At 38.9% G+C, this 15,844-nt stretch overlaps 1 protein-coding gene across 1 annotated transcript in view; it reads right to left on the reverse strand.

Annotated features, from left to right (window-relative positions):
* SYNE2 (spectrin repeat containing nuclear envelope protein 2) overlaps nucleotides 1-15,844 on the reverse strand; it is a 374,975-nt gene that overhangs the window by 130,625 nt on the left and 228,506 nt on the right. Inside the window, 7 exon segments of the mRNA XM_017892401.1 lie at nucleotides 495-692; nucleotides 4,807-4,938; nucleotides 7,254-7,436; nucleotides 8,603-8,631; nucleotides 8,634-8,675; nucleotides 8,678-8,723; nucleotides 12,040-12,225. Of these exon segments, the coding sequence (XP_017747890.1) occupies nucleotides 495-692; nucleotides 4,807-4,938; nucleotides 7,254-7,436; nucleotides 8,603-8,631; nucleotides 8,634-8,675; nucleotides 8,678-8,723; nucleotides 12,040-12,225 (816 nt within the window).

The raw sequence follows: 15,844 nt of genomic DNA on the forward strand, positions 1-15,844 counted from the left end.
AGATGCCCACTCCTACAAGGAGGCTCTGTCTCCTGCTCCATTCAGCTCCTCCAGCCAGATATCCCAAGTCAGTCAAACCTTAGGTCTTGACATTTTCATGGCCCCCTGTGGCCCCTCATCAAACAATTAAAGAATGTGATTCATTGATGTGAATGCAGAGAAGACTTAGGCACTGGGCCCTTCTTAAGTCTGTAAAGGGCTGACTTTCTGTATGAAGATACTTCAAAGTGAGGCTAGATCGATCTACCTGTGAAATTTTATAAGCGTGTCCTAAAGTAATTCAGGTGTTAAGAATTCTGAGTGGAGTCCAGAACAGGCACACCCTGAGGATTTATATTCACTAGTAAACAACTTCAGGTTGAGTATTTCCACTTTTAAAAATTCCTTTACTACAAGCCATAGATATAGATGCCACAGGTCGTTCAGGTGGAAAACACTATCCATTAATGCTCTTGTGGAGTGTGGGGCCGGCATTAACCTAAAGTCATACTCACCTTCCGCTCAGAAGCATCCCTCTCCGCCACTCCACCCTCCTCTGATGCTACAGCTGGCAGCCTATCTCTTTCTACTTCTTCTTGTTCTTGCTTCAAATGCTGGTGAAGGTTTAGTACGGTGGCCTTCAGGTCCACCAACAGGTCTTCTTTTTTTTGGTTCAAACTCAGAATCTGTTTTTCCATATCTTCGATTTCTCCCTGTGTAGAAAGAGTGTTTGCATAGGTTTGAGAAGTCTGAGGCCTCTGCGGGCCCAGAACAGCCTGCTTCCTTTGGTACAAGGGCTGAAGATTTTTCTCTGCTGTTTGGTTTACAAAGCCAGAAGCTAGTCTCTGGTACAGTATAGCTCCTTTCCATCCTGGCTGCATTTCCAAAGGTCCTGTGTAGGGTTTACAAGCTATAGGATGCCTCAGCCTTACCAGAGACCTTGTGAATCAGAATCCCTGGGGGTTAAGCCAAAGCGTGGAAACTTGTAACATGCTCCACAGATGACTATGGTGTGTGGCCAGGGTTGGGAGCTACTGCTCCAGTGGCTAGCTACAGGACTGAGAGAACCAGGATCCACAGGAGAGGGCCCAGGAGTCTGCACACTAACCAACACCACACAAGTGCCTTATGCATACTTCCCATTGTGTCCCAAAGCATATTAAAAATGCATGTCCCCAGGAGACATGTCTCATGTCTCTCCAGGAAATTCTTAAGCAGACTAACATTTGGGAACCACTGAGAGAAAATGAAGATAGAAATCTCATTCTTTTATCATCATCTCTGAAGACTTCTTTGGTATTACTAAATTCATTTTTTTTTAAAGCACAGTCTATTCTGCGCAATCATTTACTTTTTCTACAGTAAAATCTTCCTACTAAATAAGAATAAACAAATAAGGGTACCATGTAGTATAACTTATTATGGGAATGATGGACAGATGATCCCAACCTTCATAATGTTACTTTTAACATTTGTATTACTGACATGTGCAAATAAAATTTCTTATACATGGCAGACATGCAGATGCCCAGTGTCTGTCTGAGATGATTATAGGATTATAGATTGTTAGATTTGGAAGAAATAGCAGGTGACAAATACACTAACATCCTCCTCTCTAGCACCTCTGAGAGATGTCATTCAACTTGCCTGAGATCCTGAAGTGAGTGCTGCATCAGAAGCAGCCTGCTCCTTTTTAGAAAACCTTCTTGTGTTTGAAATTTGTTCCTAATATATTCCTCAAACCCCTATTCTTTCCTCCTTCTTTCTTCCTTTCTTGCTGTTGGTTCATCCACCCACCATTCTACAGATAGTCACAGAAGCATTAATTTTCTTACAGAACAGAGAAACGTAATCTGTCTCCACCTGCAAGATAGAGTTCTAAAGGCCAAAGAAAGAAGGTGATTTGTCCAAAGCTGCAGCTAGCATGCAGCAGAGCATAGGCCTGGGCTTTCTCCTGGCTCTACTGCACACATTCCTATGCCAATACCCCTATTGTGTCTGAAGTCAAAATTTCTGTGATTGATTTGGGAAATAACAGTTGTTTGACTTAAATCTGAGTTGGCTGTATTTTGTGTTCCATTTTCAATAAACACTAAACTTTAGAAGTACACTGCCTCCCGACAAGAGCGATACTGTAGCCACTAGAGTAACAGAAACAGAGTAGAGGCACAGTCCTACATGGAGCAGCTGCTCTCAAAGCAGCATCTGCAGACCCCTGGCCACAGTCCATAAGGTCCAGATCATTTTCATTACACTAAAATGCTATTTGCCTTTTATACTGTGCTGACATTTGCACTGATGGCATAAAAGCAATGGTGGGTAAAACTACTGGCACCTTATATGAATCAAGGCACGTACGCCAAATATATTAGTTGTTACTGGGTTCTTCACTTTGATGTATTTATAGTAAAAAAATTTCCATTTTCCTTAAGAATGTCCTTGATAAAAATATGTGTCTTAGTTTATTTGTGCTGCCATAACAGAATATCTGTGACTGGGTAATTTATAAAGAACAGAAATTTATTTCTCACAGTTCTGGAGACTGGGAAGTCCAGGATCAAAGTACTGGGGGGTTTGGTGTCGGGTGAGGGCTGTTCTCTGTTTCCAAGATGGTGCATTGAACACTACATCTTCCTGAAGGGAGGCTTGTCATGTTCTCACATGGCACAAAGCAGAAGGGCAAAAATGGGTGAATTCCCTCCCTCAAGCCCTTTTCAGAGGGCACCTAATCCCATTCATGAGGGAGGAGCCCTCATGACTCAATCACCTCCCAAAGGCCACACCTCCCGATACTGCTGTGTTGGTGATCAAGTTTCAACATGAATAAAAATGTTGGGGGGGGGGCAACATTTTTTGGGAGGACAAAAACATTCAAACCACAGCAGTATATATTTTCACTATTCTTTGTGAAAAAACAGAAAGTATGCATATGGCACTTCCGCTGCATACAAAGGGCCAATGGTTGAGAAAAAGCACTTATGCTACTGTTTGAGTTGTAAGCTGAACTATCCTTTTATTCACAGAACACTATTTTACTTGAAAAAAAAAAGCCAGCTGATAAACTGTATTGCTTTCCTTAAATACTAAAAGATTTTTTTCTGAAGAGATAGGTGTTAATTTAACAAGTACGATTCAAAGAAATATTGACTCTTGAAATGTGTCAACATTTAGAAGATCCGCATAACTCAATCAGGATTCTCCAAGTGATTGAACGTGATGTTATAAAATCATGCAATGTTAGAAGATCCATTCGAAGTACAAAGTAAACCAGTAAATTTTAATGTAAGAACATATAAAGTTCATTGACATGGGTTCGGATTCCATTTTACAAATAATATGTAATTTGCACTTGTTGGGTTTTTGTATAGTTTCAAAGAAAAATGTCCACAATTATTCAAAAGGACTATTAAAATATCCCTCCATCTTCCAAGTGCATGTCTTTGAGAGGTTGTATTGTCTTCGCATACTTAAAACAAAACTACATGCCTCAACAGATCAAATGCAGAAACATAAGAATCTGTCTATTAGGTGGGTGCCAAAGTAATAATGGTTTTTGTCATACTTTCAATGAGAAAACTGGAATTACTTTTGCACTCACCTAATATTAAACCAGATATTAAAGAGATTACAGATACATAAAACAATGTCACTCTTCTCATTACTATTTGTTTTAGAAAATATAACTACTTAAAAAAATGTTATTTCTGCTCCAGCCTGGGTAACACAGTGAGACCTCATCTCTAAAAAAAAAATAAGAATAATAAAAATAGTTATTCCTATTAAAATACAGTGGGTTTATTATTGTTGCTTAAAAACTAAATGAATGTTTTTACATTTGTGAGTTTTAATTTCGTTATCAATGGATATAATTCATATAAACAAAAGCTCTTTGGGGTCCCTGATTTTTTAGCATAGGGGAAGTCTAATATTTTTACAATATTGAGTCTTTATTACTGATTGGGAATTATTGATCCACCATTTAACAGCTGTGTCATCTTGTACTCTCCTGTACTTCACTGTAGATGTCAAATCACTTGCCCCAGGTCTCACAGCTGGCAAGTAGTGTTATCTTCCTTTGAGTACCATATTAATTGCTTGTCTGCATCAATTTGATGGCAAGAAAAAAAGCAGCGCTCTATTACTCCTACCATACAATCAGGTTTTTTGTTGTTGTTGTTGTTTATGGAAATGTTACTTCAAAAACAAAGACTGAAAAAACCTAGCAAAAGGTTATCATGCAAACCATTGTAACTGAATCCACATGACACTGTTAATTCTGACATATGGTAATATGTTAGTATGGCAATACTGCTTAGAATATGGAATTCTTTATTACTATAGTATTCAGGGTCTTCACTGCTGAAGGCCAGCCTGCCCACACTGCCTGACTCTATCCCAGAAAGTCAGGTTGTCCAAATATCCTGTATTATATCAGGTTCTTTGGTACTAGAGCAAATTCAGATCAAAACGCATCAAGCTGATGCCAAGGGCACTTAAAAAGCCCTCCAATAAAGAAGGAGATGTGGCAGCCCTGGCTCAGTTTTTGGGGTTAGGGCTGCCCAGGCTACAAACGGATAAGGCTTCTCTTGATTAAACATCAGGGGCTAAAATTTTATCACTTTTTAGTAATGATAATTACATAATCATCTATTTTATGAAATAGGGATGGAAAGTAAACACACACAGAAATACCTTCAATTGTTACAGAGAAATAGGAACTTACACTGTACCACTAGAAAGGCAACTAGACACCAAAGCCTTAGTAAGTATTAAATAAATGGACAGATGGACAAATGAAACATACCTTTATGAATGAAAGAAACATACCTGTAGTTGTGGCAGCTTGGCAGCTTGGTCTGGTGACATATGTTCAAGGGAGAACTGAGCTGAATAATTATTTAAGATCTGTTTCAAATTTTCTATTTCTTCATCACATTCATTGGTCTGTTTTATGACTACCTATAAAATAACCCCCACAAAAAAGAATATTTGTCATAATCTAAGCAGATTAATGGACTATTTTCATTGTTTAGCTCCACAGAAGTTTTAATCACTCACGGCAAATATGCACCCATTGAGATTTCAATAGGACGTGGTAGCCTAAACAGAGAGAAGAATGTTTGCAAAGCTGACACCTGATCTTCTTGCTCTACTAGATGCCAGAGCACCTTGGGCAGTGCTTAAAGTACAAGTCTCACTGGACACACCTTTGCTCTTAAGTATTTCCAGTCCAGTGGGTTTATTCTGGAAAGCATTTTATGGCATGTTAACATAAAGTTGCTAACTTTTGAGAACTTACTGACAAGTCACATACACCATTTTAATACATATTCCATGGGGGGGGGGGGGCAGGCTTTCCGCATAGAAAGGTGACATAACTGATTCAGACAGAACAGAGCATGTGATGTCAGTGATGATGGGTTTTCCCGGTCCAGACTCATCTTCACCTGGTACCCCTTGGGATCAGTGATGTGTATTTTATGAGTAAGAGGCTGAGGGTTCAAGAACATTCTGAATTTGCAGAATAAGGCAAAACTAACCAGAACAATACCTGGCATCTAGTGTTAGGGGAGCAGCAAAGCTCTGACCTACCTGGGGACTAAATAGTATGATTAAATATGATGAAAAACAAAGAAACAGACTTCAAAAGAAAAACTAGATACTTCTTTGGTATGCTACATAGTGAAGCAAAATGCCTTTTAAAACTACAAAGTTTCTAGCCAACACGGAATTCTTCCTTGTATTTTCTTTAATATTTAACCATAATTTTAGCTGTAGGCTGGAAATGAATAACTATGTTCACTGTGCACATCTGCTCCCCAGCCCTCAATAATGAACTACATCCTGTTACTCCCCACAAAAGTAATTTGTCTTATTTTCTACAACGAGGGCACTTACAACATCTAAAGTAGAAATCAAAGGAAATGTACCATATTCTAATGATTGTCATCACCACTGTCTTCCTTAGCTTTGAAATATCTGAGGGGACATCTGATTGCCACCAGCACAATGAGATGGAAAATTTGAGCAGCCCAGTTTGATACCTAACTTGGCACAAAATAGAACTTCCTCTTCTATTTCACCCCTTTCATCTGTGAAGAAGCCACTTGAAAGCATAGTTAGGACTGTGGCTTTCTTCTTCTGACCAGGAGACCAATAAAGCACAAAAGGATGAAAATAATAGATCAAATTATATATTTTTTTCTTCTCTTTATATTATTACAAGATAGTACATTGAGTGCTAGAGCTTCTTTCTCTCTGTGGGTGTTATAGAATGACATCATTGACCAGTAGCCAGACCAGAGAAACTGAGTTAAGACTCAAACCAGAGAGTACAGTCTCCTCAAACCTTAGGAGAACAGAGTGGCCACCAAAATGTACATGAAATTTAACAGGGATTAAAACACAGTCATTTTTCTTCTTATAACCAGAAGGCCGTCACGAAAAATGAAAAATAACCCCTACAGTGACCCATCTAATCAGGAAAGGCAACATGCAGGAGGTCGATGGAGAGGGTTGGAAGTCAGTGCAGACTTTCTATAACTTTCTCTTCTTGTGGGAATTCCTTGATCTAGGAATACAAACTAAAGATTATTCCTAACTAATGATGATTCCTGATGGAGACTAGTGATTTAACAAAACCCAACCACTACCACCACAATACAAAACCCCTCTGGGAAGAAGATGAAAAATATCAGCCCTCAATATGCAGAAATGACACCAGGAGTTTAGAAACTCAAATTATTGCTCCATGTGTACATACATTAACCTCTACACAAGTGAACTCTGTGGTCTTTCAGCAGGTCACTTAGCCCTGACGCCGATTTCCTTATCTGTAAAAAGAAAGATGATAAAGTACCTACTCTGCCTACATCACATGCTTGGTAACGAGAAAGTCAATAGGAGAGTGACTGAGATGAATAAAGAGATTACTATGGTGATGACTACTTTACAGATCTGTTGGCCTCAGGGGCTGCAAATGCCTTGTTCAAGTTTGACTCTCTTCCCACAGAATTTTGCCCTTGTAGGTCTTTAACAACTGTGGAATGAAATTAAATAGACCATAACTATGTTTTAATATCTTCAACCAGAACAAGGCTAAGAAGTGAGAAAAATAACCTTAGCTCCATTTGAGCATGAAGATATGCTTTTATATTAAATGCCACCTCCTATAATAATAGGATAATAATGAATTTCAATTAGAAGTGAAAACCAAACCAGCTTTTGGTGAACATTCTCATCCAGTAAGTTGGCTGTCATCAGAAACTGCTTACCTTTAATAACTCATTTTGTTCTTGAGTCACATTTTCCAATAGTTTTATATCTTGTAAAAGCTGATTTGTCCGCTGAAACACAGGGAGAGGTTTCATTCCTGTCTGCGGCAACCTCAGTTCCACTTGGTAAGACACTATCTCAGCGATGGTTTTCTTCATGGGACGTATATTTTCAAGTATGACCTTAATTACATAAGAGGAGCATGTTACAGAAATGAAAAGACAATGGTCACTGTTAAATTTAATTATTCACAATTAAAATATGGTATAGTTTTATAGTTCCCATTTTAAAACTATTTCTTAGCTCAGATTGAAAAGAACTATTATATCACTTGTGATCCGGGAGTTGACAGTCTCAGGAAAGAATAACTAGCTCAAGAGTAACCTACCAATACTCAATTATGCATTTGGACAACTTTTTCTTCCTTTTCTCCCTCCACTTTCTGTGTAGAACTGGCGTTCTGCTGTGTATATTGTCACTAGGCAGTGAGCAATGTAAGGGCAGGTACTGCCTCTCACTTTTGTAGCAACTACACCTACCACAGGGCTTCCCGCATAGTAGGCCCTCAAAAATGCTTATTGACTTGAACAGAACTGTCCTGCATGAGTCCCAGGAGTATAATTATATTTTGCTTTAATAACTTCTGATCCATAGAAATCTGGATTTATGTAACCAATATATTAGAAGAGATTACTCACTGTACTAAGTTATATTTCATATAATATCATTTCATTTAATCCTTACAATCCTTCGAGAGGTAAGTATCCTAACCTCCAATTCACAGGTGAGGAAATTGGGTTCACAGAAGTTAGAAGATCCAGGTAAGCTTAGTGTGTTAAGAGGCAGAGCTGGGAACAGAATCCAGGCCTCCCTGGTCCTCAACCACATGCTCTCAATGACTAGGCTGAGCAGGGGATCAACATTTGCCTGCTGTTTAGTCATGTCCCAGCTCCTCTGTCAGGGGCTCTATTTACATTACAATTGGCCAATGTAATCACCTCAGTACCAGTGCACAGATATGAAAGACAATCCAAAAACCATTAATTACTCAAAGTCATGCAGTGAGCAGTCTAGCTGGGGCTGGAACCCAGTTCAGCCTGAATTAGGTGCTCAAGCCCTTGAGTTTGATTTAAATGAAAAAATAACCTGTAGGAAAATTATCTTTACATAGGTGGTACTACAACTATGATTTAAATATACAGTTATAGTTATTCCCATCAATTTCCCAACCTTATTTTGCTATTACTCTGGTAAGACTAAATGCTTTTTTAAATCACATTATATTCTATTTTGAAAAAGACATAATAAGTATCACAAGAAAATACTTTAAATAATAATCTATGCTTACCTCCCCATGTTTAAGATGTTCTTCAGGTGAAAATCAAATATTTCTTTTGATAATAGGATAGTTTTGATTTTGAAACCTTTTTTTCCATTGATTTTACTTCAGATTCAATAGCAACCACATCCTAGAATTTCAGAAGAACACACTGATGCAATATATATTGTATATTAATCATCTATAAAACACAGTTTATTGGCATTAATTCTATTCTCTTATTTAGCCAAATAATGTCTGCCATCTATACCTCTTAAAAACTAACCACACACTATAGATAAATAATATTCACCATTTTCTTTCCTTTTTTTCTTTTTTCTTTTTTTCTGAGACAGAGTTTCACTCTTGTCACCCAGGCTGGAGTGCAATGTCGCGATCTCTGCTCACTGCAACCTCCGCCTCCCAGGTTCAAGCCATTCTCCTGCCTCAGCCTCCTGAATAGCTACGGGTTACAGGCACGTGCCACCATGCCCAGTTAATTTTTATATTTTTAGTAGAGACGGGGTTTCACCATGTTGGCCAGGCTGGTCTCCAACTCCCGACCGCAGGTGATCCACCTGCCTCAGCCTCCCAAAGTGCTGGGATTACAGATGTGAGCACCGCGCCCGGCCAGTGTTCACCACTTCCAATATAAATGTTAATCTATTAATAGCACACCGCAATACAAAGCATTGCTTATATATCTTCTGGACTAAAGCTCACCATATGGCCAATTTTAAATTACTCATACTATGAGATCAAAGGTCATACACACTGAAATCAACTTTTTTTTAACTCTTCAGATTTATCTTTGGAATATATTTAAAGACTTGAAAACAGGTAGGTGTGACATTCTAAAAACTCCCACCACCTTAAGTAAAATGATAAAGTCACCCTTGGAAAACGAACACACAGGAGCTAGAAAAGGGTGAGGACTTTTTCACTAACCCCTTAATAAACTGTTGCCAAGTGGAGTGTCACTGAGTTATTTTATAACCTACTCAGATTAATTTAAACAATGGATCATTTGTCCAGTGGTTATTCTCTCATCAGTATCAACATCCAGAACCTGGCCAAGAATCTTCAAGTGAAATGCTGCAAAAATAAGTAAAGTATGCTGCAAAACCTACACACTGAAGTCCACACAACCATAAGAGAGCCTAAGGCAGATCTACTGTGCCAATAAGGAATGGTTAATAATGAAGGAGATTTAAAAATGACATAAAAAAAAGACAGGGTATCAAATTATAGCAGTCTGGAGCTATTCAATATAGGAACCAACAAATATCCTATTTTATCTTATTTTATTTTTGAGAGGGAGTTTTGCTCCTTTTGCCCAGGCTAGGGCGCAAGGGCACGATCTCGGCACTCTGCAACCTCCACCTCCTGAGTTCAAGTTATTCTCCTGTCTCAGCCTCCGAGTAGCTGGGATTACAGGCGCCTGCCACCACACCCGGCTAATTTTGTTTTTTTGTTTGTTTATTTTTTGAGACGGAGTCTCACTCTGTCACCCAGGCTGGAGTGCAGTGGCACAATCTCAGCTCACTGCAAGCTCTGCCTCCCGGGTTGACACCATCCTCTTGACTCAGTCTCCGGAGTAGCTGGGACTACAGGCGCCCGCCACCACGCTCAGTTAATTTTTTGTATTTTTAGTAGAGACGGGACTTCACCGTGTTAGCTAGGATGGTCTCGATCTCCTGACCTCGTGATCTGCCCTCCTCGGTCTCCCAAAGTGCTGCGATTACAGGCGTGAGCCACTGCACCCGGCTTAATTTTGTACTTTAAGTAGTGACGGGGTTTCGCCATGTTGGCCAGGCAGGTCTCGAACTCCTGACCTCAGGTGATCTGCCCACCTCGGCCTGCCAAAGTGCTGGGATTACAGGCGTGAGCCATCGCGCCTGGCCAGGGACCAACAAAACTTCATAAGAAAATGAAGCAGTATGTACAATAGCTGTTTATACTGATATCTCCAAATTATGAGGAAAAGTTAAATTACATGGACATTATTCTGTGTACCTACTATTTAAGAAGGTAATAGAATTACACAATGTATTTTAGGGTAATTTTCATCAAAAATTATAGAAGCATTTAAAAATTTTGAAATGAGCTTCAGTAACCAAAAATAATTACTTTAACAGTTATTATTCCCTGAAGATACATGAGTGTGGCCTAGGGAATGTAACTAACAAAGGTAAATAATGAAGAACTGTAATTGCCTCTACTATGTGACTCTCTCTTTAAATAAATGCTTCAGATGTTTCAAACAAAAATAAAAATCCAGAGGCTGGCAAATAACAACCCCTCGATAAATATTTGCTATTGGTAAATAAAGACTTGGGACTACCTGTTTTACACTTGTTTTTAATTCCTTTTTGTAGAGAATGGGGTCTTACCATAGTGCCCAGGCAGGTCTCAAACTCTTGTGCTCACGCTATCCTCCCGCCTCTGCCTCCCTAAGTGCTGGGATTACAGGCATTAGCCACCGTGCCGGGCACCGCACCCAGCCAGAACTATCTCTTTTAATTCCCTCTTTCCTATCCAGCACTTAAAAATCAGTAGTATTTCTCTTTGACAAAGAGAAAACACTGAGCTTATTTTATCAGGATTCTTTACTCTTTAAAACAGACCACTTCTGGATTGCAAATGGGGAGATACTTTTTGTTATAGTTACACGTTACACTACAGGTTGCAAAGTAAAGTAAAATGTAATTCCCAAATGAGAACACACATGACATTTTACCAGATCAATGTGTCTTCACATTGATTAGTTGTATAGTGCTTGGTTAGTAGTATAACTCTTACTTATTTATTTGACAGAGTCCTGTTCTGTCACCCAGCCTGGAGTGCAGTGGCGCAATCTTGGCTCACTGTAACCTCTGCCTCTCAGGTTCAAGCTATTCTCCTGCCTCAGCCTTCCAAGTAGCCGGGATTACAGGTGTGCACCACAATGCCCAGCTAATTTGTGTATTTTTAGTAGAGATGGGATTTCACTATGTTGGCCAGGCTCGTCTTGAACTCCTGACCTCAAGTGATCCACCCGCCTTGGCCTCCCAAAGTGCTGGGATTATAGGCGTGAGCCACCATTGTGCAGCCTCTAATTTAATCCTGAATGAAATATAAATAAAGAATAAGAAATCACATCTTGGCCGGGCGCGGTGGCTCAAGCCTGTAATCCCAGCACTTTGGGAGGCCGAGACGGGCGGATCACGAGGTCAGGAGATCGAGACTATCCTGGCTAACATGGTGAAACCCCGTCTCTACTAAAAAATACAAAAACTAGCCGGGCGAGGTGGTGGGCGCCTGTAGTCCCAGCTACTCGGGAGGCTGAGGCAGGAGAATGGCGTAAATCCGGGAGGCGGAGCTTGCAGTGAGCTGAGATCCGGCCACTGCACTCCAGCCTGGGTGACAGAGCGAGACTCCGTCTCAAAAAAAAAAAAAGAAATCACATCTTTATGGTGCAAACTTACATCAGCCATTCGCTGAATCTGTGGAAGGCTTTCCATTATTTTTTGTTGTAATGCTGTTACTTGATTACTTAACTCCTGTACGGATTGTGTTAATTCATCTGTTTCAAAAATTATTGACAGGTCTTCTAGATCCATAAAGATTGAATGTAAAAGACTGTGCTTCTGTTCTGAATCTTCCAAAGCCATCTAGATAAACATAGAATGGGAAAAAGAGAGAGAGGCATCAAGATCCTGATATAAGTTGATTAAAATTTAAACCAGAGAAAATTGACAGTTGTCTCAACATTTTAAACTCCTACTCATTTCTAGTTCAATAATGAAAACACAACACCCTCTATTGTCAATGACAGTGAAAGACTTCAGAGTATCTACCTGTATACTGTAATATAATAAGAAACATACATATTTGGTCTTTGTCCACTTCTAAAACCTTTGGAATCCTTTAATAATAGGAGTGAGAGAAGTGTCTTTTATTATACATGATAAGCCCTTTCATACATATAATAACTTTCAAAGTTAAGACATCAAAATAGCTCAGCCACCTAATGAAAATATTCAGCTTGATAATGTACTCTTCAGGTAATGCCACAAAAAATAACTGACAGGAGAAAGAACATTCACTTATGCAACCAGAATTTTAGTCATAAGTCACTAAAACTAAGTGGGTTATTCAGAATTTTATATTAATCTTATTCAAAATCCTTATAGGAGAAAACGTTTAGGAAAACAAAACTTAAAACCAATGTTTTTTTTGTTTTTTTACCAATTATCATTGACAACAGCATCAAAAATAATAAAATACTTAGGAATAAATTTAACAATATACATGCAAGAAATGTATACTGGGCCAGGTGTGGTGGCTCACGCCTGTAATCCCAACACTTTGGGAGGCCGAGATGGGTGGATCACCTGAGTTCAGGAATTCGAGACCAGCCTGGCCAACATGGCGAAACCCTGTCTCTACTAAAATACAAAATTAGCCAGGTGTGGTGGTGGGAGCCTGTAATCCTAGCTACTCAGGAGGCTGAGGCAGGAGAATCACTTGAACCCAGGAGGCGGAGGTTGCAGTGAGCCATTATCGCACCACTGCACTCCAGGCTGGGCGACAGAGAGAGACACCATCTCAAAAAAAAAAAAAAAAAAAAAAAAAAAAAAAAAAAAACCCTAAATAAAAAAAAAAAAGACCTGCATACTGAAAATTACAAAACATTGTTGAGAGAAATTAAACCCCAAAAGAGATAAAGAGATATCATATTCCTGGATTGAATAGTTACTATGGTTGAGATGTTAATTATCTTCCAAATTGATCTATAAATTTAATGCAATCCCACTCAAAATTCCCACAGACCTTTATTTAGAAATTAACAAGTGTATTCTAAGATTTATACGGAAATACAAAGGCCTTGATTTAGCCAAAACAAATCTGAAAAAGGACAAAGTTGTAGAATTGATGCTACCTGATTTCAAGGCTTACTGTAAAGCTATAGTAATGAAGACTGTCATATTGGTGAAAAGTATAGACATACAAATCAGTTGAACAGAAGGGAGTGCCCAGAAATAGACGCACGTGTGTAAGGTCAATTGATTTCTAATAAAGTGCCAAAGTAATTTAATGGTGATTCTTATCAATAAATGATGCAGAAACAATTGGATATCCCCATGGAAAAAAAGAACTTTGATCCTTCAATCACACCTTATGCAACAATAAACATGAAATGAATCATAGACCTAACAGTAAGAGTTAAAACTATCAAGTTACTGGAAGAAAACACAGGAGGATATCTTTGCAACCCTGGGTTAGGTAAGGATTTCTTAGAATGTAGCACAAGAGAATAATCCACAAAAGAAAATATTGATACATTGGACCTCATCAAATTAATAACATTTGCTCTTTGAAAGACAGTGTTAAAAGAATGAAAAGACAAGCCACAGACTGGAAGAAAATATTTGTAAATGACATATATGTCAAAAGAATGGTTTACAGAATATTTTACAAAAAACTTACAACTCAACAAGAAGACAGACAATACAATTTTTTTAATGGGCAAAAAAAAAAAAAAAAAAAAATTGAACAGATACTTCACAAAGGAACTGTACAAATGACCAATAAAGACATATATAAATGCTCAAAATTATTAGTCATTAGAGAAATGCCATTTAAACCACAATGAATTACCACTGCAAGTCACTAAAATGGCTAAAATTTAAAAGGCAGACAATATTAAGTACTGTTGAAAATATGAAGCAATTAGAACTCATGTTGCTGGTGGGAATGAAAAATGATATAGCCATTTTGGAAAACAATTTCTCAGTTTATTATTTATTTAAACACGTCGTAAAAGTCAGAGATCCTACTTTTAGGTATTTATTCTTTGAAATAAAATGAAAACATTTGTCTACACAAAGATTTATATATAAATGTTCACAGCAGTTTTGCTCATAATAGCCTATGGTAGCAGCCTCTAAGGTAGCCCTGAATGACCCCTACCTCCTGGTATTCATACCCTTATATCAGCTTCCTTGAATGCAGGCCAGACTTACTAATTTAATTCTAATAAAATGTGGCAGAAGTGATGAGATGTCACTTCCAAGGTTAGATTACAAAGACTGTGGCCCAGCCTGGACAACAAAGTGAGACCTTATCTACAAAAATTTAAAAATTAGCCGGGCATGGTTGTGTGTGCCTGCAGTCCCAGCCACCTGGGAGGCTAAGGTGGGAGGAACATTTGAACTCAGAAGATGGAGGTTGCAGTGAGCTGACATTGTGCCACTGCACTCCAGTCTGGGTGACAGAGCAAGACCCTGTCTCTAAAATTAAAAAAAAAAAAAAGGTGGCTTCTGTCTTGAGAGCTCTCTCTCACTCTCCTGGAGATTGTTTATGCTGAGGGAAGCCAGCTGCCACGGTGTGAGGCAGACTCCTGGAGGAGCCCACGTGTCTGTGAGTAGAAGCAGATCTTCTGAGGCCTGTCAACAGCCATGGGAATGAGTTTGGAAGCGGATCCCACCTCCTCCCTCATGCAAATTGAGCCTTCAGATGAGTCTGCAGCCTTTGCCAACACCTTGACTGCATTCTCATGAGAGAACCTGAGCCAGAGATACTTAGCTAAGCCATGCCGGTGGACTCCTGACCAACAGAAACTGTGATAATAAAAGTTTGCGGTTTCAAGCTGCTAACTTTTGGAGTAATTTGTTAGACAACAATAGCGAATACATAGCTCAAAACTGGAAACAACCCAAATATCTATTAACTGGTAGATAAACAAACTACTTATTTCCAAATTTATTTCCAAAACTGGAACACTACTTGGCAATCAAAGAATTAACTATGCATTAAGTGTAACAACCTGGATGAATCTCAAAAGCATTACGTGAATTGAAACAAGTGAGACACCAAAGACTACACACTGTTTGATTCCCTCTGTATGATATTCTAGAAAAGGCAAAACTATAGTAATAAGAAACTATGAGTGGTTACCTAGGGTTGAAGATGGGTGAAAAGGAACTGACTGCAAAGAGGCACGAGGAAACGTCTTGGGAGATGGAGATGTTCCTTATATTGATGGCGGTGGTGGTTATACAACTGCACTTTTATCAAAACTCACCGAACTGCATACTTAAAATAGGTGTATTAATATTTTTACTGTACATAAATTATACCTCAATAAAGTTGATTTTTTTTTTTCTTTTTGAGACGGAGTCTTGCTTTGTCACCCAGGCTGGAGTGCAGTGGCCGGATCTCAGCTCACTGCAAGCTCCGACTCCCAGGTTTACACCGTTCTCCTGCCTCAGCCTCCTGAGTAGCTGG

The sequence above is a fragment of the Rhinopithecus bieti genome, unplaced genomic scaffold (genome assembly GCF_001698545.2).
Source record: "Rhinopithecus bieti isolate Rb0 unplaced genomic scaffold, ASM169854v2 scaffold_20892, whole genome shotgun sequence".
Lineage (NCBI taxonomy): Eukaryota > Metazoa > Chordata > Mammalia > Primates > Cercopithecidae > Rhinopithecus > Rhinopithecus bieti.